Below are 23,303 nucleotides of genomic sequence, written 5' to 3' on the forward strand. Positions count from 1 at the left end.
TTATTGCAATCTTGCCATGGCTCAACTACGACAAGCACCTACCTTGTCATTTAGCTCCAGGGCGTCAGTGTCAGTCTGCTAAAGTAGCTGGTTGAGCAGTTTGTTTATATTCCAAGCCAGTCAACTGGAGCTGCACGCCCCATCAACCAAATCTGTCAGTAATCTGGCGAGTGTTTCTTTGACAGCTCACCAGAGGCTGCCTGACCCTTCCACCCGTGTATAGTACAATCAATCCCAGCGCCAGTCAATTAATTGTCGCGTTTACCCTCAAGATTGCAGCAAGACAGACAAGGATGCTGTCATATTTTTTAATCAAAATGGCGGACACTGTTACGGGAACGCGCAAAATTAAAAGGTAGCTACGGGCACTTGTGGTTTATCGTTGTGGTAAAGAGTAGAGATTGTCCTGAACATTACAATTCCCCAAAATATGGGTGGCACCATTAAACCATAGCTTTCGCACTGCTATATGTATGCCCCCGCCCTAACGGATTATTGGCAATAGGAGATTAGTAAAAATGATAACTGGGTCACACAGGATACTTCCAAAATTGACAAGCAGACGTTATCCAAAGCTGTAACTGTTAGCCTAGAGATAATGCTATACAGATACATATGTATGTATGTCATCATCTCTGCTATCTCTCTGGAGCATATCAGCTGACTGACAGCGCGCTGACCCAAATTGACGCATTGCGTATGACGTTTCCACCCGGCTTGTCTTCTCTCGTTTCCTTTCATCCGCAGGTCTTTCTCTGTGTGTAGCCCTAGATAGATAGCATAATGGCCAACGTTGTGGATACCAAGCTATACGACATCCTCGGAGTCTCACCCTCCGCTTCCGAAAACGAGCTAAAGAAGGTACGTGACAGGTGTTATTAGTGTTTTAAAAAAAGAACACCATCACAGTAACTACACAGACATTTTGGTGAATAATTAGACAGCAAAACTGGGTTGGTGTGGCCTTGCCAACACTGTTCGGATGCTAAGCTAACTAGCCTTGCGAGTTAGACAGCGGATATTTCTGGAGAAAATAACTTATATAATGATGTCTAGCTATGTCTTTCTCTGATTGACAACTCGATCTAATGTAGCTAGACAGTTAGTTAGCTGTTATGGATTTGGTACGATATATTTTATACATGGGAAACTAACGTTAGGCCTTACTTAATGCATAGAAAAGTAATATTCGTTATCCCAGACAGTCAGATCGTTGCTAGACGATGCGCTGCAGATTGCTTCTCGAAGTTAGCTGCAGTGGCTAGCTGGCTTAACGTTAGCGTGAGGAAACAAATCTGTCACCGTAGAACCATAGAGGTACTAGTTAGGCTATGTGTTAGCTAGCCGGTTAGTACATACGATCAGAATTTCTGGTTATAGACTATTAGCTAGCTGGAAGATTTTCAGGTTCACAAAGTGTTGGTCTTGCGGCAGCAACAGTGTAATGCTACGCAGTTAGAAACATGTTGGCCCAGAGACAGTAACTGATGTAGTTGTCTCTTTTGTGTGCAGGCATACCGCAAGTTGGCCAAAGAGTACCACCCTGATAAGAACCCAGATGCCGGGGACAAGGTAAGAGACAGGTGGTTATACACACATGTGACACAGCACACAACGAATCACAACACGCTAATCGCGCCACATCACGATCACCAGCCATGTTAGTACCATTACACAGGCCTATCTGTATTGACCAGTAACTAAGATGTGTATTAATTGACTTTGGTATTAGTCAAATGGCCTCCTCCCAAGAGCAGGAGTGCACCTGGCTAGTCTGTAGAGGCTCCTTCTCTCTCTTGGTCTCATCTGCTTCATATACAGCACTGACTTGAGATAACTGGCAGGTGAAAGCTAATTCCCAACCAGCATGTTCTGCATCTCTCAACTGACCTGTGTAACATCAGTGCAGATGAAGGAGGAGAGGAAAGTAAACCACGTTAGACTATTGCGTTGGGAGAGGAGTATCTGTGAGAACTGCATGTGGTGATTGTTCATGCAGATTTAAAGTAAACAGTGGGAAATGTCACCTGAAGTTGTAGAATGTCTGTGGGAGGTAGTTATGATAAAGGTCCCTAATAGTTCACCCCTTTTCTCCCAGTTTAAGGAGATCAGTTTTGCTTATGAGGTGCTGACCAATCCAGAGAAGAAGGAGCTGTATGATCGCTATGGAGAGCAGGGGCTGCGGGAGGGAGGTGGTGGAGGGGCTGGCATGGACGACATCTTCTCCCACATCTTTGGAGGGGGGCTGTTTGGCTTTATGGGGGGGCAGGGACGTGGAGGGGGAGGACGCAACGGGGGACGCAGGAGAGGAGAGGATATGGTGCACCCCCTCAAGTGAGTAACAGTTACTCTCCCTTCACTTCTCTAGTCTTCCATCCAGACATTGTTGGTTATGCCTTACCTATCCCTGCCTACCTTTCTAACACAGAGTATCACTGGAAGACCTCTACAATGGTAAAACAACCAAACTACAGCTCAGCAAGAATGTCCTGTGTGCTTCCTGCAATGGGTGAGTTTACACACTTTTAAAGAATGTATTTCATGTGAAAATCAATGTTAGTAGTTGCTGAGCTACTCTACTTTTTGAAATAAATCACATCTTTAACATGAGCTATATTGTTTAATGTGATACTTTACTCTCCTCAATTTGGTCTATCTCCAGTGCGGGGGGTAAGGCGGGGGCGGTGCAGAAGTGTGTGGCCTGCAGAGGGAGAGGCATGAGGATCATGATCAGACAGCTGGCTCCTGGCATGGTCCAACAGATGCAGTCAGTCTGCACAGACTGCAACGGAGAGGGTAGGAAAACACACACACATTCACATAGTCTGCAATTTTATGAATACACTTTTGAAACACATGTTTTGATAGGAAACTAATCCGTTTGATGTTTTTGTATAGGGGAGGTGATCAGTGAGAAGGACCGTTGTAAGAAGTGTGAGGGTCGTAAGGTGAACAAGGAGACAAAGCTGTTGGAGGTCCATGTTGATAAAGGCATGAAACACGGCCAGAAGATCAGCTTCACAGGAGAGGCTGACCAGGCCCCAGGCACTGAGCCTGGAGACATACTACTTGTCCTACAGGAAAAGGAGCATGAGGTAATATACACACTCTCACACACACATTGTAGCAGAGAGTACTTGAAGACTTAAACAAACTACTGGAAACCTCTTCAAGTGAAGTGTTCGGAAATTCCTTAGATTCCTCCATGAAGATGGCCCTCAATTCACATCTTCTGAGTTTGAGACATTCCTGAAACTCTCGCCCACTTGTCATTCAGAGCAGTTGGGTCAAAGTGCTGAGAAAGTGTTGTTTCTGTTCTGAAGGAGTTCCGTCGTGACGGCCATGACCTTCACATGACGCAGCGTATCGGCCTGGTGGAGGCTCTGTGTGGCTTCCAACTGGCAGTCACACACCTCGACGGACGCCAACTCGCTGTCAAATATCCCCCCGGCAAGGTTATAGAGCCAGGTAAAACACACACATTACCTCAAGTATATATCTATTTGGTCCAACCTGTATCATTAAATTGATAATTGTGTGTTTTTGTCAGGTTGTATCCGGGTGGTGAAGGGAGAGGGGATGCCTCAGTACAGGAACCCATTTGAGAAGGGAGATCTGTTCATCAAGTTTGACGTCCAGTTCCCTGAAAACAACTGGATCAGTCCTGAGAAACTCTCTGTAAGTACCTCTAAGAACCAACTGACCTGCCTAAGGTGTCCAACCACTTAGTTCACAGTCCAGGACATCACACATTGTTTCAACCATCACTTTGTCTACATGATTGTACTGAGCAGGGTTTCTGTTAGGAAAATGTAGCGTCGCCTGACATTTGACTGGCAGCATTTTAATTTATTGTACATTTTGAGAAATGTACCAGTCCCATATGCATTGGGTGCATAACCTAATTAGGCCGTCCACCCACAGTGCTCAGAATGACAGAAATCACATTTCGATTATGGTAATTCATCTTAACAGAACAAGTCGAGGATGCAACTGCGTGCGTCCTTTATACCGAATTCTGATGCACAATAAGACAAGTAAAGACCAGCAAAATCACTAGTCTATGTCAATCTACTATCCCCCATGGTAGAACAATTTACTTTTTCTATTGGTCAGCTTGTCATTCTGTGCGAGAAAGAAATAGCCTATCCCAAACAGACTCTGGGACAGTTGTTGGACGATAGATCCCAAATTCATACAATCAGTAGGTCTAGGCTACATTTTTTTTGAGCAATGAGGCTGATGCAACAGTTCAGAACGTTTAGCTTAACATTCTTATAAACTATTATTTCTTCACATTATGAACGCAGCAATGCGCACATGGCAGTAGGCTACGCGTGAGTGTTCATTCCATAATGCAATTAGCGGGAAAACACAGTTGTCATGGTGAGATATAAATGAACATATCTGTTAGAAGTTTTGAAAGGGGAGATCTTTTGGCTACTGGACAATGAAAAAGTTGATTTGAAAACCAGTAGAACATGAGTGAAATAGGCTACTGGTTTCAATGTTATATGGAAGTCTTTATAAAATAATTACCTCCACGTTTGGTCATATTTTGGCTAGGGATAGACCTTTTATGGACTGTTGGAGTACTTGCAAATCGGTGAATTTATCTATATGCCAACACTGCGCACAATGCCTAATTTATCATAACCATTTATTTTTATTTTTTATATCACCTTTATTTAACCAGGTAGGCTAGTTGAGAACACCTTTATTTAACCAGGTAGGCTAGTTGAGAACACCTTTATTTAACCAGGTAGGCTAGTTGAGAACAAGTTCTCATTTACAATTGCGACCTGGCCAAGATAAAGCAAAGCAGTTCGACACATACAACAACACAGAGTTACACATGGAGTAAAACAAACAGTCAATAATACAGTAGAAACAAGTCTATATACGATGTGAGTAAATGAGGTGAGATAAGGGAGGTAAAACACTGGAATGGTAGATTTGCAGTGGAAGAATGTGCAAAGTAGAAATAAAAATAATGGGGTGCAAAGGAGCAAAATAAATAAATACAGTAGCGAAAGAGGTAGTTGTTTGGGCTAAATTATAGATGGGCTATGTACAGGTGCAGTAATCTGTGAGCTGCTCTGACAGCTGGTGCTTAAAGCTAGTGAGGGAGATAAGTGTTTCCAGTTTCAGAGATTTTTGTAGTTCGTTCCAGTCATTGGCAGCAGAGAACTGGAAGGAGAGGCGGCCAAATGAAGAATTGGTTTTGGGGGTGACCAGAGAGATATACCTGCTGGAGCACGTGCTACAGGTGGGTGATGCTATGGTGACTAGCGAGCTGAGATAAGGGGTCGTGTAGATGACCTGGAGCCAGTGGGTTTGGCGACGAGTATGAAGCGATGTCCAGCCAACGAGAGCTTACAGGTCGTAATGGTGGGTAGTATATGGGGCTTTGGTGACAAAACGGATGGCACTGTGATAGACTGCATCCAATTTATTGAGTAGGGTATTGGAGGCTATTTTGTAAATGACATCGCCGAAGTTGAGGATTGGTAGGATGGTCAGTTTTACAAGGGTATGTTTGGCAGCATGAGTGAAGGGTGCTTTGTTGCGAAATAGGAAGCCAATTCTAGATTTAATTTTGGATTGGAGATGCTTAATGTGAGTCTGGTAGGAGAGTTTACAGTCTAACCAGACACCTAGATATTTGTAGTTGCCCACGAATTCTAGGTCAGAGCCGTCCAGAGTAGTGATGTTGGACAGGCGGGCAGGTGCAGGCAGCGATCGGTTGAAGAGCATGCATTTAGTTTTACTTGTATTTAAGAGCAATTGGAGGCCATGGAAGGAGAGTTGTATGGCATTGAAGCTTGCCTGGAGGGTTGTTAACACAGTGTCCAAAGAAGGACCAGAAGTATACAGAGGGGTGTCGTCTGCGTAGCGGTGGATCAGAGACTCACCAGCAGCAAGAGCGACATCATTGATGTATACAGAGAAGAGAGTCGGTCCAAGAATTGAACCCTGTGGTACCGCCATAGAGACTACCAGAGGTCCGGACAACAGACCCTCCGATTTGACACACTGAACTCTATCAGAGAAGTAGTTGGTGAACCAGGCGAGGCAATAATTTGAGAAACCAAGGCTGTGGAGTCTGCTGATGAGGATGTGGTGATTGACAAAGTCGAAAGCCTTGGCCAGATCAATGAATACGGCTGCACAGTAATGTTTCTTATCGATGGCGGTTAAGATATTGTTTAGTACCTTGAGTGTGGCTGAGGTGCACCCATGACCAGCTCTGAAACCAGATTGCATAGCAGAGAGGGTATAGTGAGATTCGAAACGGTCGGTAATCTGTTTGTTGACTTTGCTTTCGAGGACCTTAGAAAGGCAGGGTAGGATAGATATAGGTCTGTAGCAGTTTGGGTCAAGAGTGTCCCCCCCTTTTGAAGAGGGGGATGACCGCAGCTGTTTTCCAATCTTTGGGAATCTCAGACGACACGAAAGAGAGGTTGAACAGGCTAGTAATAGGGGTGGCAACAATTTCGGGCAGATAATTTTTAGAAAGAAAGGGTCCAGATTGTCTACCCCGGCTGATTTGTAGGGGTCCAGATTTTGCAGCTCTTTCAGAACATCAGCTGACTGGATTTGGGAGAAGGAGAAATGGGGAAGACTTTGGCGAGTTGCTGTGGGGGGTGCAGTGCTGTTGACCGGGGTAGGGGTAGCCAGGTGGAAAGCATGGTGAGCTGTAGAAAAATGCTTCTTGAAATTCTCAATTATGGTGGATTTATCAGTGGTGACAGTGTTTCCTATCTTCACTGCAGTGGGCAGCTAGGAGGACGTGTTCTTATTCTCCATGGACTTTACGGTGTCCCAGAACTTTTTTGAGTTCGTGTTGCAGGAAGCAAATTTCTGCTTGAAAAAGCTAGCCTTGGCTTTTCTAACTGCCTGTGTATATTAGTTTCTAGCTTTCCTGAAAAGCTGCATATCACAGGGGGCTGTTCGATGCTAATGCAGAACGCCATAGGATGTTTTTGTGTTGGTTAAGGGCAGTCAGGTCTGGGGAGAGCCAAGGGCTATATCTGTTCCTGGTTCTACATTTCTTGAATGGGGCATGCTTATTTAAGATGGTTAGGAAGGCATTTAAAAATAATAACCAGGCATCCTCTACTGACGGGATGAGATCAATATCCTTCCAGGATACCCCGGCCAGGTTGATTAGAAAGGCCTGCTTGCTGAAGTGTTTCAGGGAGCGTTTGACCGCTGATCCATTACGGATGCAGGCAATGAGGCAGTGATCGCTGAGATCTTGGTTGAAGACAGCAGAGGTGTATTTAGAGGGCAAGTTGGTTAGGATGATATCTATGACGGTGCCCGTGTTTACGGCTTTGGGGAGGTACCTGGTAGGTTCATTGATAATTTGTGTGAGATTGAGGGCATCAAGCTTAGATTGTAGGATGGCTGGGGTGTTAAGCATGTTCCAGTTTAGGTTGCCTAGCAGCACGCTCTGAAGATAGATGGGGGGGCAATTGGTTCACATATGGTGTCCAGAGCACAGCTGGGGGCAGAGGGTGGTCTATAGCAGGTGGCAACGGTGAGAGACTTGTTTTTAGAGAGGTGGATTTTTAAAAGTGGAAGTTCAAATTGTTTGGGTACAGACCTGGATAGTAGAATTTTTGGTGGTCTTCCTAAGCCAGGATTCAGACACAGCTAGAACATCCAGGTTGGCAGAGTGTGCTAAAGCAGTGAATAAAACAAACTTAGGGAGGAGGCTTCTAATGTTAACGTGCATGAAACCAAGGCTATTACGGTTACCGAAGTCATCAAAAGAGAGCGCCAGGGGAATAGGAGTGGAGCTAGGCACTGCAGGGCCTTGATTCACCTCTACATCACCAGAGGAAAAGAGGAGTAGGAGGATAAGGGTACGGCTAAAAGCAATGAGAATTGGTTGTCGAGAACATCTGGAACAGAGAGTAAAAGGAGGTTTCTGGGGACGAGGTATAATGTATGGTAGGATGTGAATACAGTGGAGGTAAACCTAGGTATTGAGTGATGATGAGAGAGATATTGTCTCTAGAAACATCATTGAAACCAGGAAATGTCATCACATGTGTGGGTGGTGGAACTAATAGGTTGGATAAGGTATAGTGAGCAGGACTAGAGGCTCTACAGTGAAATAAGCCAATAACACTAACCAGAACAGCAATGAACAAGGCATATTGACATTAAGGAGAGGCATGCTTAGTCGAGTGATCAAAAGGGTCCAGTGAGTAGTGAGGTTGGTTGGGGTCACGGCGATTCAGACAGCTAGCCGGGCCATCAGTAGCAAGCTAGCATAGGATGGAGGTCTGTTTTTAGCCAGCTCGTGCTTTTCCTTCGGTAGGATTAGTGGGGTTCCGTGTGGTAGAGGGAATCAATCCAATTCGCAAAAAAATAGATATAGTTATAGAGGCCCAATAAGAAGGAAAGTAATGTCAGATAGATCTATTCAGATAGCAGCCGATAAGACAGCTAACGATAAGCAGGCCGCAGATGGGCGTTCAGGTAACGTCGCGACGGAGGAGCCAGCTGGATAACTCCCTCGGGCAGATAACGTCGGTAGTCCAGTTGTGAAGGCCCGGTGGGGCTCCGCGTTGGCAGTAAAACGGGTCCGGATAGGTGATTGTAGCCCAGGAGTGGCTGATGGAACTATTCAGCTGGCTAGCTCCGGAATAATTGATGTTTGCTCCGGGATCGACGTAAGCCGATAGTCACACGGATAGCAGCTAGCTAGCTGCGAGATCCAGGTGTAAATGTCCAGAGCTTGCGGTTGAAATCCGGGGACATGGAGAGAAAATAGGTCCGATATATTCCGGTCCGAGCCGCGCTGTACAAAACTGGTGATAGATTTTCGAGCTAAAGGATAGCTGATGACCACAAACCGTGGTTAGCTGAATACTATCGATTAGCCAGTAAAGAAGCTAACTAGCTTCTGGCCAGCTTTTGACTAGCTTCTGGCCAGCTTTTGACTAGCTTCTGGCCAGCTTTTGACTAGCTTCTGGTTACCATTATAGATAACAAATCCTAATTGCTAAATTGTCTCATATTCGGTCAATAAAAAAACGCTGCCATTTAAGTAATTTATTGAAACTGTCATATCAATGAATAAAACAAAACAAAATGTACCCCCTTTTTCTTCCCAATTTCATTATATCCAATTGTGATCCAATTACGATCTTGTTTCATTGCTGCAACTCCCCAACGGGCTCGGGAGAGGCAACGGTCAAGTCATGCGTCCTGCGAAACATGATCAGCCAAACCGTGCTTCTTTAACACCTGCCCGCTTAACCCGGAAGCCAGCTGCACCAATGTGTCAGAGGAAACACTTTTGGACTGACAACCGAGGTCAGCCTGCAGGCGTCCGGCCCACCACAAGGAGTCGCTAGAGTGTGATGAGCCAAGTAAAGCCCAGTCCAAACCCTCCCCAAACCCGGACGATGCTGGGCCAATTGTGTGCTGCCTCATGTGTCTCCCGGTCATGGCCGGCTGTGACACAGCTGTAGTGACGCATCAGCACTTAGACCACTATCTCCAGTATGGCTAATTTAGGAACGGGACAATTTTAGCTAGCTAGCCAGCCACCGGAGGGCAACAACACAAGGAGATGCAGCAACTCAAGTTTTTCTGTCAATGGGATTTGATAGGCGTGACGCCAACATTTAAGCTAGTTTCCCCTGACACTTTCTTTTGGGTGCTCCTGTACCATTCACAATTGAGCTTGCTCAGTTTAGCTCAACGCTGATTGGCAAGTTTTTGTATACTTTTTTTTAATCAAGGGAGGCCAGATGCTCGCTGACTTCCTTGCCTTCAATGCTATGGTTGTCATGTATTCATTATCTTTGGTTAAATGTTTGTAGTTTGCATGTTTCAGTAATGATTAACATGGTTAAATAGTTGTAAATCTCTACTTGATTTAGCTTTTGGTATATTTGGCATTTTATACATATTCTGTATTTCCAAGGAAGAAAGCAATAATTAATTAACACACTACTGTAAATAAATGGATACTACCTGTTATAAAACAGAAATTGCTCTCTGTAAATAAATAGTGATACATTCTGTCTGAAGCCATTAGGCTATGGCTTTCCTAGCCCTATAATAATGATACAAGTTATATCCCCTTTTAAAAGGGTTTATTTTCAACCTCTGGGGTATAACATGTTGGACAAAGTAGTATAGAAGAGTCTGACCCCTAACTTGAGTTCAGTCTTCGCCAATGAGAATCAAGAAGGGCGTAGCAATGTCCTTCATGACTGTGAAAGGCCTCGATTCTAGGCCGTAGAAAATCCTACATCCATCTCATTAGATCAGAATATGATGGATCAACAGTGATTCATATTACTGGTCTGCATCCTAAAAAAAGGATAGTTGTGTTTTGCTGCATAACAATCTTACGTTATTTGTCTGCCCATATGATGTGGATCACAGAGGAGTTTCTTCTGAATAACTGGTCAGTGCATAGGACTTTCCATTCAACTTCAGGCAACTTTGATGTAAGGCTTGATTACACCTGTAGTAACTACTTCTATCTGTCACTCCCATTGTTGCTTATCCATTGTTCACTAGATATATCAATGTAATTAAACCCAACACAATGTTGAAAAACCGAATGCTTCCCACCTCTAGATCACATAACTAGATGTGAGCTGGAGGTGATCCAAACGCTGCCACCAATATAGCGGAATAAAGTGAAAGCTGCAATAGGGACTCTAACCAGGGCTCATAGTGGCAAAGTGAGCTCTAATGGCCATTGCCATGAAAGTCTAGCCAACAATGCTTGCATATGCCTTGTTACAATAGCCTAAGTATATAACATGATTGACACGACTGTAATAATCATCATGAAACTGCCTTGGAAATGCCATAAGTGTAAGCCAACATAATTCATTATTTTACATTAACCTGTTTAATTGATCATAGTCCAGATTTGTTATAGTTGCAAATACCACAGTTTCACCAGGGGATTTAAACCAAACAGATTTGTTTTACAGGTCTTCTTTCCGAGCATTTATATATTAATCAAATCGGACAAATACAGCTTTTTACTCCAATCTGGCAACCCTCATAAACTCCGACACAGCACCAGTATCCCAAAGTATTAAGTGGAAACGTGCAAAGAAAACAGCATTGGCATTAACGTAAGGCATTAACGTAAGGCTGCTATTAAGTATTTCGATGACAACCTGGTTGATTAACAATATTGGGTTGTAAACGTGTGATATATATATATATATAACAAACAAACAAGTGTGGGACAAGTCAGTGTAAAACACCATTGCCCAATATGCATTGCTCCAATAATTTTCAAAAGATTGTTCCGAAGTTTGCCCTCAAATGTATTTTCCTTTGAATGAAGTCGCACAAAAATGTGTCTTCACACTAATTAAGTCGCACAAAAATGTGTCTTCACACGAATTAAGCCGCACAAAAACGCACAATCTCCTGAAATACTTTTTGTAGAAATATGCACAAATTGCGTGTGAGATTGTGTTGCTACGGGACACCCAAGTGCGCGCCCACTTTTTTTTTTTAGATTTCAAAAATTACACGGAACCCAAACTGGCTGCGCGTGTGCGCCATCGTGCACACATTTATTTTGTCAGTGTGGGTGCAATAATTGAAAAACATAAATTTCTACATTTATTTTGCAACGCTCACAGTGTAGTCATCCTGTTAGCTTCCTCTAGCCTTATGGACATGTGGCATAAACACAACCAGTCATGATGTTTTCATCTGATTGTCAAATAATCACTTAACAAAGGTGATTCAGTCTAACACAACAAAATGTGGAAAAAGTTAGCATGTGAGTACTTTCTGAAGGCACTGTATATGCATTTGAATGGGAAGTGCACTTCAATTACCAGTTGATAAATAAAAATAGTACCTATTTTTAATGGTGGCTATCAAAACAGTTATCACGTGAATTCATTTATAATTGTTGTGCAATGATCGGGCGTGTTTCACTCCAGCAGCAACAGGAGCTGTAGCTGCAGCTCTTGCACAGTCTGACCAATTTTCTGCATAAACTTGGCTCTGTATCTGTATGCTGTGCGTGTGTAAATAATCATCTTGAAACTAACAAAAATACACCTGACAATTTAATTATGCAAATGAACCTATAGGCGATTACTTTTTTAGTATCATCCAAAAAAACGCTATTACTGGCTAACCTGGTACTGAGATATGCAGAATGTGTGTTTTGCCTGTATTTTTAGGAGTTGGAGGATCTGCTGCCTGGGCGTGCGGAGGTTCCAGTTATCTCATCGGAGGCGGAAGAGGTTGACCTCCAGGACTGTGAGGTCAGAGGTCAGGGGTCAGCGGGGGCCAGGAGAGAGGCCTACAACGACAGCTCTGATGAGGAGGGTGGACCACATGGCCCAGGGGTACAGTGTGCCCACCAGTAGACTGAATACATACACACCCTTCTCTCACTGGTCTGTGTGCCCATCTGTTGAGTACTCTGAGGGAAGGGCACCCCTCCACTGCCCCTCCCCCAGGACCCTCAATCCTCTTCATTCCCCCATCAGCCAATCAGTGTGTGTGTTTGAGTGTGGTCAGCAGGCTGTGATGGATGTTTAGTGGCCATTTGACATCTTAGGTTTGTAGGCTCTACATCTGTCTGGAAACGTTGTCATTTGGGAACCTTGTGTACAAAATTAAAATATTGTCTAGTGAAATTATTAATTTATCTTCTAACAGGCTTCAGTGTCGTAGTCTAGTCTTAGTCACACACCAGCGCATGCTGAAAACACATTTAACATAGACCTACCATAGCCCCTGGTCTACACGGCGGCCTGCTGAGCCACACAGAAAGCTTTTGTATTGCTTCCTGTAAGCTCAAACGTCTCCCATCTCTGAGGCACCTCGGGACTACCTGGTCAGATTTCTCTCCACCAATAAAATAGCTTGAATCTTTAGGCTTATTTACCTTTGTCAGAAAACAACACGTTTCTCTTCTGTGTGAGGATTGTGCTTTTGCGCATGCGTGCGTGTGACCACAGAGCTTGTCTTGAGTAGCATACTCTAAACTGAGAGTGTGTGTGTGTGCGCGCGTGTGATTTAGGAGCTGGGTGTGTGTGAGCTGCTGTAGAATGTTCTGGCTTCTCTGCTCATAGCGGTGTGTGTTCTGTGTGTATCGCCAATGTGAGTGGAGACCTCGTTTTATGTTCAATTAAAGATAAAAACAATTGAATGTGTTGAACTTCTCTCCCACCTTGACCATGTAACATTTAGCCCTAACCTCTGACCTGTGCATTATACACAACTTTCCATGCCAGTACAACTGTCACACATGCCATCTCAGCTTCCATTCCCTTAGCTCTGTAAATACCAACCCCAGCCCCTGTGCACGGTCACATCTCAATACTCTACAGTTGCCTCCTTCCCTCCTATCCAAATTCCTGTTCTTCATCTGCACTGATGGGACAAGACAACATGGTCATGGTCAGTTGGCACAAATGTTTTGGAACACTACCTGGTAAAACAATAATTTCCTGTTTGAACATTTTGCATTAGTGTGCACTATTGAACATGATCCAGGTGAAAGCAGCATGGTTTACTAGGCCACACGTGGATTTCCTTTCTCATGTCGTTCTGTCAGATCAGTACAGATGGAGTGGATAGGAGGCTACTTTAAACTGTAGAGATGTAGTCATCTGACTGTCACTGTATATATGCTATATAGGCCACTGGAGGGACACGCTACAGACAGGGGCTTTATTTAGCAAATGATGTTATTATTGTTGATGATGCTCATGTTTGTTAGGATGACAATTAAACTGTATAATAAACTGTCACCATCAGCTCTGTTTTTGTGTTCATCCACTTATCAGGCTACAGTATAAGCCAATGACAGAAGAAGCCAGAAATGGCTAATGTGGCTTGTAAACAGGGTGGGTAGTAGTGTAGTGACTGACAGATTGAGGGGGGATCAGCTGGGGCGGGACTTTAACCAGCAAATACCAGCAGATTTCTAGTGAGACAGCTGTGTAGGAATAGCATAATTAGCTTGCGCTGGTGGCTAGCCTGAGTGAGTCAGCAGTGTCGTCTGTCTCTGCACTGTGGATTCTCACTGGACCCAGCAGCTCCTTGAAGCCTGCTGTATTCCTGGGAGGAGGGAGAGCAAAAGGGAAAGCGGGGGAATAGAGAACGAGTGAAAGGTGGAACTTGACACCAGTCTGGTTTGTTACCTGTATCTCTTACATAGTGTGTGTGTGTGTGTGTGTGTGTGTGTGTGTGTGTGTGTGTTACCTGTCTCGTTTGGACTGCATGACATAGGAGCGTTCTCTCCTCAGCTGCTCCAGTCTTTCTCTGACCACTGTCTTCTGCTGGCTCTTATCCGCCTGACAGAAACACACAGTCCAGAATCACACACCCGCTCCAATGCCTGACAATGGGGTATATTACATGTGGTTGTGTGTGTGTTTGTCACCTGGGGCAGGTTATGTGTGAGGTGCCGGAGTCTGTCAGTCTGTCTGAGGCCCATCAGGTCTTCCTGGGACTTCTTGTTCTGAATGATTGACAGCCGCTCCTGGACCTGACACACAGGAAGTAGTCACACATCTATAAATAAAAAAAAGTCTTTGTTCTGTGCCTTTCTTCCTAAAATCCACCCTCTGTACATCGCTCTCTCTCTCTCACACACCCTCGGTAGTTGTCCCTGTCTATTCCATTCCCTCCATCTCACTCTCAGTAGTTGTCTCACCCTCAGTAATTGTCTCTCTCTGTCTCGCTGTTGTTTCTGCTCCACCTTCCTCTGCAGGTCCACCAAGCTGCGCATTGTTTTCTCTCTCTCCATCATAGAGACTGGCTCCAATGTCCTCTCTCTCTCCATCACACTCCCCATTGTTTTCTCTCCCTCCATTGATCTGTCTCCCTCTAGAGTAGTGTGTGGGGTGTTGAGGGTCTCCTGGGCTGATGTAAGGGGTGCAGGTCTACTCAGGGCCCAGAGCTCTATGTCCTCCCTCTCCCTTCCCAAAGAGTGCGGGTAAGCACTTCCGTTGGCTCCCAAAGCAGTGAGGTCATCAGTGTGTTCCTCATCGACAGGTGGACTTCCGCGCCTTTTCTCAGCCTCCTGCTGGGCTCTGCCCCATGTTGGAGGCTCTTCAGTGTGTGTGGGCACATTAGAAAGTGTTTCTGTCTTCTCTGACTGCTCCATCACCAACTCCTTCTGCAACACACACAGTCATCACAGTTATAATCGGAACCTTAGTGAGCCAGCTGGAACATTGGCGAGCCAAACAGAATCTTAAGAGTGCCACATGGAATCTGAGAGCCAGACGGAATCTTGGAGAGACTAACATAGACTTCCTGGCCCGTGATGGGGTGCTGGTCCGTAGGCGGTAAGAGCTGTTCAACCTCAGAGCTGTACTGGAACAGAGACGAGTCCAACACCTTCACCTGGTCTGTGTCTCTGGTTGTGTCGTTGTAGTGTATGTGTCCAGGTGTGTATCCGGGGGTGTTGTGTGTGTCACAGTGCACACTCACCTCACCCACTTCCTCTTGTTGCTCTGTTGCAGTAGACATGACCTACATAACCACAACACAAATAATACACAGTTCAGATCTCTGTGTGACAGTGTTTCTGATCCTAGATCTGTGTGTGAGACGGACCTGGGCCAAATATAGTTTATATACAGTGCATTCGGAAAGTATTCAGACCCGTTGACTTTTTCCACATTTTGTTATGTTACAGCTCTATTCTAAAATGGATTCAATAGTTTTTCCCCCTCATCAATCTATACACAATACCCCATAATGAAAAATCAAAAACAGGTTTTCTATACATTTTTGCAAATTTATTACAAATGAAAAAAAATCACATTTAAGTATTCAGACCCTTTACTCAGTACTTTGTTGAAGCACCTTTGGCAGTGATTACAGCCTTCAGTCTTGTTGGGTATTTCTCTTATTCTTCTCTGCAGATCCTCTCAAGCTCTGTCAGGTTGGATGGGGAGCATCGCTGCACAGCTATTTTCAGGTCTACAGAGATGTTAGATTGGGTTAAAGTCTGGGCTCTGGCTGAGCCCCTCAAGGACATTCAGCTACTTGTCCCAAAGCCACTCCTGTGTTGTCTTGGCTGTGTGCTCAGGGTTGTTGTCCTGTTGGAAGGTGAACCTTTGCCCTCATTTTCAATACATTTGCTAAGATTTCTAAAAACATGTTTTCACTTTGTCATAATGGGATATTGTGCGTAGATGAGTGAGTCAAAATATGAATGTAATACATTTTGAATTCAGGCTGTAACACAATATTTGGAATAAGTCCAGGGGTATGAATACTTTCTCAAGGCACTGTAGTTGAATTAGTCTAAATATATTATCATAAGCATATGGTTTGGAGGGTTCTTAGATATGAATATAGACTATAGCTAGAATGACATACTTGAGGTACATTGAATCACCTCAACATTAGAGAAGACCACGTTTGCAGCATCAAAATGACAACATATTTTCAAAAGAAGAGACATACTGTATTACCATAACACTTGACATCAATTTCTTATCTGTAGTAACTTTTTGATCATAACAATAGCAACATTGTTGTTACATAGGACTTAGCTAGTGTCTCGTCCTTGGCAGCATTAAACTGAAGACTTATTTTTATAAAAAATTCTCTTATTATTACGTGATTAAACTAAATTAATCATGTAACTGTAATTAACTAGGAAGTCGGGGCACCAAGGAAAATATTCAGATTACAAAGTTATAATTTTTCTAATGTAACTTTCAGATAATTTCATATCTGATCAATTAGTCTTCTAATGAATTAATTTTTCTTTACCTCACGTTAGTCTCATGCCAAACGTCGTAAATTGTTGGTTATCTGCATGAACCTAGTCTTCACTATGAATCATCCATACATCAATTGTCTTAAATCATTTATTTACTAACTAAATAATCACAGAAATGCACAAAACAAATAAGTAGATATGGTTACAAGTAAATGATAGGGGAATGTTCCCTAGTGTGCTAAACCGGCATGGCGGCTTGTTAGACAAAGGGACTGAGGAGGGCGCGAAAGATAAAAGACACTACAAAGTTGATAATTATAACAATTGAAATGCTAATCCTTTGCACATGAACGCTCACTCATTCGGGAATAATTGCAATCAATATATATATTTACGCTCAGTGTGTCATTGTAATCTCTGTTGGTAAGTTTGTTTCTTTTGGAGAGTTTGTCCGCCCTCTCGCTCTCTCTCCCTGCCGTGGTTAGAATGGATAGTTCAGAGTAACATTCAGCAATGTTGTTATAGGATATATGTTTCGGCGGTTGTCGGTCTTTGCGTTCAATGGTACAGAATTCCTAGCTGCAGACAAGTAATTAGTATCCAGGATTTGTTCTTATTCTGTCGTTTCGATAGTCTCAGAGTTGAAACGTGATATGGTTAAGAATTCCGCAATCGTCTGAAACCTTAGCCCTCTCGTGGTTATCGAGGTAAGCTGGTCTCTACTCAGACCTTAGCCCTCTAATGATTGAGAGAAGCATGGTCTGAAGATAAATTCCCAAGGTGGGGGTTATATTCGGGAGAGCAGAAAGACGCCAGATTAAAGTCTGTGCTCATGGGGCGGGCCAATGAATTAGTTAAACTCCAATGGCAATTGGAGTTTCCTTCATTAAACAGTTCAAAATCACATTACATAATTTCATAAATAGTTTCATCTTTACTCATTCATTTTATACAACAATTAGATGCAAGCCTCCTAACTGAGAATCTTGTATAAACAGGGTTATGGTAATGTGGCTGTATTGTCTCATGAGTTTCACAAACATTAAAAGAAATGGACCGGTCGTAGCTGGATTCTTCCTGGACCGTGTACACATTCTCCACACACACACTACATAAATTGTATGGCTTGTTCTTCTTCGGTATTATGGTGGTTTGCAAACAAATATTAAAGGTGCATGCCGCCAACTACTGTATTGGCTGCCTACTATTCTGTGGTATGAATTCATTACGTGTTGAGAAAAACTGTCCTACCAACTAAACCTTCACCAATTAAAACCTCACCACTATTCAACTACTTTGGTCCTACCTGATCCTACTCCAGGCCAGCAGCCTGGGAGAATGGGACTCTATTGTTCAAAACGTATACATTTAATGCAGTAAAATCTTGTAGACCCAAGTACTTCTCTGCAGCTGCCACCACAACATCTATCCTCTGTGATTTATATTCCGTTTCTGCGGTACAATTGACAACCAGCACCATGTTTACACACAGAGAGAAGCATGGTTTACATACATTTTACACACATCTTTTTCCACCGAAAATACACATTCCATTGTCTCAAGTCCCCATGCACACTTCTAACATCTAGGAATCTCCCTCTTGCACACTACTGCCACATGACCATAAATTTAACAACTAAAACACGGTAATCTGAAATGGAAAAACTCAGTAGTACAGTGTCTTCTCTGTTTCACCATGCTCTCCACTGGGTCTGCATCGCACCCAACGGCGAGTCACACACACCGGGAATCTTCAACTTCAGTTGATCCTCCTCAACACTTAACGCCACTCTACTTACCACTACTTTCAACCGCGTCCTGCTCCAGATAGGAAAGCAAGTCACAGGTTGCGGTCCAAAAGCTCAAATTTAAGTGGACACTTCTGATGAAGTATCATGACGTCTGACGAGAATACATTTGCAGGGCAAGGGGCGAGTGAGAAAATAATCCTTTTTTAAATGGACCACCCTTGGCCACAAGGCAATGATACCTTCTCTCCGACAATCTCACTCCCACTGGGCCAGAATCGTCTTTGTCATCATAAGGACGAGGCTCAAACTTGGCGGTCTTCACCGCACCTGCCACCACAATTGGTTCATCCTCACTCACGTCACGTTCAATTTCCTTCTGTAGCTTTTCCAAAAGTTTGGTGTGATCCACCACTCCATATTCACTCAAAACATGTTCCAATTTTGTACTTTTTTTCCATCCACCATGTTCTCCTTCATAAGATCTTCTAGAAGGCTTGTTCATTCTCCCATTCCATATTTACTTATTGTATGTTCCATTTTTCTAATTTTTTTCTAGTGATGTTACATTTGATACTGGAGCTACAGTATGAGGGATGTGTCGAAATCGCTTTATCAGAGGTGCGTCATCAATAACATACAAAGCTTCATTTGATCACATGCTGTTTCATACCGGTCCAAACACTTAAAAGACACACCCTATCCCCTCAGCCCTCAAATTAAGAAGACACTTCTGATGATGTATCATGACGTCTGACGAGTATACACTTCGCTGACTTTTCTTAGCGGATGTACAATCGTCGCAAATTGAATTATGGGGAGATTCAGGCCCCGGAGTGAACATAATTGTACACTCGCAAAGCCGACTAAAAACGAGGGCTGAGGGGCTTACGTTGCAAACTTGCTTGGCTAACCATTTGGACCGCCCTCCAAGATGGCCGACGGGGATTCCCCCGAGGGCATAAGGTGGGTAAGTGGATGAGGATGTTTCTTTGAAGTGTTTGGACTGCATCCCATGTTTTGCAAAATGCGAGATCCCACTGATTTCGCCGTGGTTTCACTGCTTTTTCCCATTCCAAGCTGCTTTCAGACACTGTCCTCTACTGGACACTGTACTTTCAAATAGAGTTAGGATTTTGTATATAAAGTTTCACCTGACTAGTAGCATAGCAGGTAGAGTAGGGGACTGTGGAACAGGGACGTGAAAGGTATAAGGTTGAATCTCGTTGAAGGCACACTAGTTTGAAAATGGTTTTGTCTGCACTGTTGTTCAAGTATTATTTTTATTTAGTGCTTATGTAAGCTTATGTCTTAAGCATCCTAAATAATGTAATAGATTCCGTTTTTGAAATATAGTCAACTTGTAGGTGAAAAAGGGAAGCATAATGTAAGATGCAAACCATTATAGGTTACTAATGGCAACGATTTACCGGTGCGCCACTGTATTATAATGAAATGGATTAAAAAATATATTTTGTAAATGATCACACACTGCGGTTTATTGTTGACCAGCAGATGTCTCTAATGTGCATTGTGAATAGATAACGAAGCACCGACAAAATAAAAAAAATTCAGCACAATTTGGTGAAAGCACCGAAGCTTTCAGAAAGCCTCGGCTTCCGATTACTATTTATTTCCCTGTCCACCATCTTACCCCTACCTCATGGCCACACGAGCTAAATGTATGGATTAGAATGACCTGAGGCATTTAAACTGGAACAAACATTTCAATAAGGGGTGCAAAAAACATCTAACTAACTTCATTGGATTTGTTTAGAAAAAAGTATTTGTGTCGCATAAGATTAATCAATCAATCAATGTACATGCACAAACATAGATATTGAAACAATGTTTTTTTATCTACCGACCATAGAGCATGATGGGAAATATAATAATGATGGGTGTGGTTTTGGTTCAATGTGATGTGTATAGTTTCTGGCCCCTTGTATTAGGGTAAATCCAGCCCCTCAAAATAAGGCCTTATGAAATACATGTGGTATTGTGCTATATATATATATATATATATATATATATATTATGAACGCAACAAACATGTCTCTGTCACTAACAAATACAGTCATGGGTGGTAACTCTACAACTTACTCGAAAGGCAAGGCACTCTGGGAAATATTTAAATAAGACTTTACTCTAAACAGTGTGTTAATTTTAACGCTGTTTCAGTGCCTATATGGGTCCACAGACTCCACACTTTCAGTGTTGATTTAACAATCGTATAATTTGCTCTGTAAGCATCCAACTTTCTGTTTGCAATGTTTGCAATTGGCTTTGAATTACTCTGAAGTATTTTTGGTATCATAAAATTAATTGCAGTTTTCGACAGATTCAGTGGCATGTTGATAGAGTCATACAGTAGTTGAGCGTCACAACTTATTTGACTTGATTATGTACACGTGGGGCAATGGACATTCAGGAGAATGGACAGTTACAGAATGTTCAGATAGAAATGTATTGTGTAGATCAAATATGACTTTCAGATATTTTTATCTTCAACATGCAGTTCCAGATACAGCCCTGCCATTAGTTGAAGGAAATCAACCCAATAGTTTCAGAAAAGTAGTCACTTCCTGAGATCTGTATTCAGATATTTTAACATTGTTATTTTAACATTTTGAAAATGTTGTTGCTTTCTCAGATCTGTATTCAAATCATTTTGAAAAGTAGTCATTTTGGGATCTATTTGTTCCCCTGGAAAAATAGTTACTTTCCATTAAGCATAGTTAAAACTATGCCAGGTCTGGTGTGCGTTAGTGTTTCTGATCCTAGATCTGTGTGAGGTAGTGTTTCTGATCCTAGATCTGTGTGAGCCAAGGAAGTGTTTCTGATCGTAGATCTGTGTGTGAGATCATGTTTATGATCTTAGATCTGTGTGTGAGGTAATGTAGCATATCTTACTGTTCCTGTGTGCTGCTCAGTGTCTCCATCCGGTGGTTTGCTCCAGGCCAGAGTGATGAGGGAACCCTGCTTCTCATAGCTCTGAGGAGTCTTTCTGTGGCTGCCCTCCCTCGCCTCTCGTCCCTCACACACCTCTCGCTCTGCAGAGAATCCATTGGAGGCAGAGGGTGTGTGGTGTGTGTCGAGGGAGTGGATGGTGTCTGAAACACACAGGATCTCCAGATAGGGCAGGTCCTCCGGGGCCAGGGCCGTCCCACAGCCTGGAGACACACATGCACACAATATGTGATGTGTCTTTTTTCATGATTTGTGTGTTTGTGTGTCTGTGTATTACCTGTGCAGAGGTCCCCTGTGTGTTGCTGTTCTGGGTCACCTCTGGTCAGGTCTGTGGGCGGGGAGGCTGAGGAGATGTTCTGGACTGAGATTGAGTCAGAAGGCCCCAGGCAGGGGTCAACAACAGTCAGTAGTGTGTTGGGGTCCGAGGCCAGGCAGGGGTTAGAGGTGAGGAGTGTGAGCAAGCAGGAGAGACGAGGCTCTCTGAGTTCAGACTCATACTCTTCTATCAGGGACAGCAGGCACTGTTCACCCTGGACACGGACGCAATGCATGCAGACACACACACACACACTTCAAATGGTGGACCAAATAGATCTGCCAGTGTAGCCACAATGGAAAGTTGCTTTGATTTTAACACAGTGTTGTGACTGACCCTGTCCAGTAGAGTTGACAGCACTGCAGAGACCTGGGCCTCCTGGAGATCCATCAGCTCAACCAGCAGGACCAGAGCACAGCCTCCCCACTGGGACTGGTGCTGGAGGGAGGTTTGGGACTGGGGCTGGGCAGGGCCCTGTTCTGGCAGGGTTTGGGGCTGAAGACAGGACTGGAGCTGGGCATGTGTTTGGGCCTGAGTCAGCAGGAAGGTGTGTGTGTGTCTCAGCCTGCTCATACACCCCGCTCTCAGCGCCCCCTCTCTTTGCTGGACCCACTCTGCTAACACAACACCTCACAGATCACAGTCACACAACTGGTTACTGCACATCACTGATTACATTACAGATAATAGGAGAGATCCAGATAGATACAAGCAGTCATTTAGCTATATTTGATATACAGACTGACCCTCTATAGGTGACTTCTGCTCTCCTGGTCCCTGTAGCTTGTCTGGGGAGTCCCCGTGCAGCAGCCTCAGCAGACACTTTCTCTCCCGCTCCTGATTCAGTACCAGACACCTCAGCACCACCTGGTCAGAGGTCAGAGGCTAGAGGTCAAACTCCAGTAGCAGAGAGGGGTGGGAGGGAGGCATATAACAGTAAAACAAAGCGGCAACATCAGTGTTACTGACAGATACTAGACATAACCTGTTGTTGAAAGACAGAGGATTCCTCTTCTTCCTCCTCATCCTCTTCCTCCTCCTCCTGCAGCCAGAGCTGGGCCTGATCTCTCTTGCAGGACCCTATAATCCTGGGCCTGGAAACAAGGCAGATGTAGGAAATCATTGACACATTAAAGTCAGAGACGTATTCCCATTGTGGTTGTCATGAAGGCCTCACCATGTCTCCCAGTCCTGTCTGGCTGCCAGCAGTGCACCATGGGACAGTGTCTCCCTCTGAGCTCTGATGGTGGCTAGGCTGGCATACAGACCCATCAACTGCAGGGTTTCCCTGTCCAGTCTGCAGGGGCGGAAGGACACGATCTGACAATCAAGTTTGTAATTGGCTTATTGCAGGACCTGGAAAATGATGTGCTTGCCTCTTGTCAGGGCTGTTATTGTGGAATTGGTGTGTGTGTCTGTATGTGTTTGTACCTCTTGGCCAGGGCAGTGAGAGTGTTTGTCTCGTGCTCAAGGCTGGTGTGTATTTCAGTGAGGAGAGAGATGGCCGACCAAGACTGCTCCCTGGGTTTCACCCAATCAGGACAGC

The 23,303-nt window shown here is 43.9% G+C and overlaps 3 protein-coding genes across 4 annotated transcripts in view; 1 reads left to right on the forward strand and 2 right to left on the reverse strand.

Annotated features, from left to right (window-relative positions):
• Window positions 1–647, reverse strand: part of LOC109889416 (serine/threonine-protein phosphatase 6 regulatory subunit 2) — a 15,140-nt gene extending 14,493 nt beyond the window's left edge. The window contains exon 1 of one of the 2 annotated variants that reach the window (XM_031822866.1): window positions 43–647. The gene's annotated coding sequence lies outside the window, so the exon portion shown is untranslated. The remainder of the gene's footprint in view (window positions 1–42) is intronic. The other variant, XM_020480830.2, reaches the window with a different exon arrangement.
• The window catches only part of LOC109889417 (dnaJ homolog subfamily A member 2-like), a 14,397-nt gene extending 604 nt beyond the window's left edge, over window positions 1–13,793 (forward strand). The window contains exons 2-10 of the mRNA XM_020480832.2: window positions 748–861; window positions 1,513–1,572; window positions 2,099–2,334; window positions 2,429–2,509; window positions 2,663–2,796; window positions 2,899–3,095; window positions 3,324–3,468; window positions 3,551–3,678; window positions 12,207–13,793. Of these exons, the coding sequence (XP_020336421.1) occupies window positions 784–861; window positions 1,513–1,572; window positions 2,099–2,334; window positions 2,429–2,509; window positions 2,663–2,796; window positions 2,899–3,095; window positions 3,324–3,468; window positions 3,551–3,678; window positions 12,207–12,395 (1,248 nt within the window). The 5' untranslated portion in view covers window positions 748–783 and the 3' untranslated portion in view covers window positions 12,396–13,793. The remainder of the gene's footprint in view (window positions 1–747; window positions 862–1,512; window positions 1,573–2,098; window positions 2,335–2,428; window positions 2,510–2,662; window positions 2,797–2,898; window positions 3,096–3,323; window positions 3,469–3,550; window positions 3,679–12,206) is intronic.
• On the reverse strand, window positions 13,271–22,611 carry LOC109888862 (uncharacterized). Its single transcript, XM_020480029.2, has 7 exons — window positions 22,094–22,611; window positions 21,719–21,971; window positions 21,385–21,644; window positions 14,696–15,519; window positions 14,423–14,527; window positions 14,242–14,333; window positions 13,271–14,097 (listed from the first exon to the last, which is right to left on the reverse strand). The coding sequence occupies exons 1-4, from the start codon at window positions 22,328–22,330 to the stop codon at window positions 15,199–15,201; spliced, it is 1,071 nt and encodes a 356-aa protein (XP_020335618.2). The 5' UTR covers window positions 22,331–22,611; the 3' UTR covers window positions 13,271–14,097; window positions 14,242–14,333; window positions 14,423–14,527; window positions 14,696–15,198.
• Window positions 22,612–23,303: the final 692 nt, after the last annotated feature.

Source organism: Oncorhynchus kisutch, linkage group LG4 (genome assembly GCF_002021735.2).
Source record: "Oncorhynchus kisutch isolate 150728-3 linkage group LG4, Okis_V2, whole genome shotgun sequence".
NCBI classification, from domain to species: Eukaryota; Metazoa; Chordata; class Actinopteri; order Salmoniformes; family Salmonidae; genus Oncorhynchus; species Oncorhynchus kisutch.

Excerpts from the sequence above, each read along its gene's own strand:
- LOC109888862 (XM_020480029.2), bottom strand. The coding sequence starts at position 22,330 with ATGAGCAGGCTGAGACACACACACACCTTCCTGCTGACTCAGGCCCAA. Across the intron at positions 21,972-22,093 it reads TGTCAACTCTACTGGACAGG|GGTGAACAGTGCCTGCTGTC; the intron begins GTCAGTCACAAC and ends GTCCGTGTCCAG. Across the intron at positions 15,520-21,384 it reads CTGAGCAGCACACAGGAACA|GTCATGTCTACTGCAACAGA; the intron begins GTAAGATATGCT and ends GTGGTTATGTAG.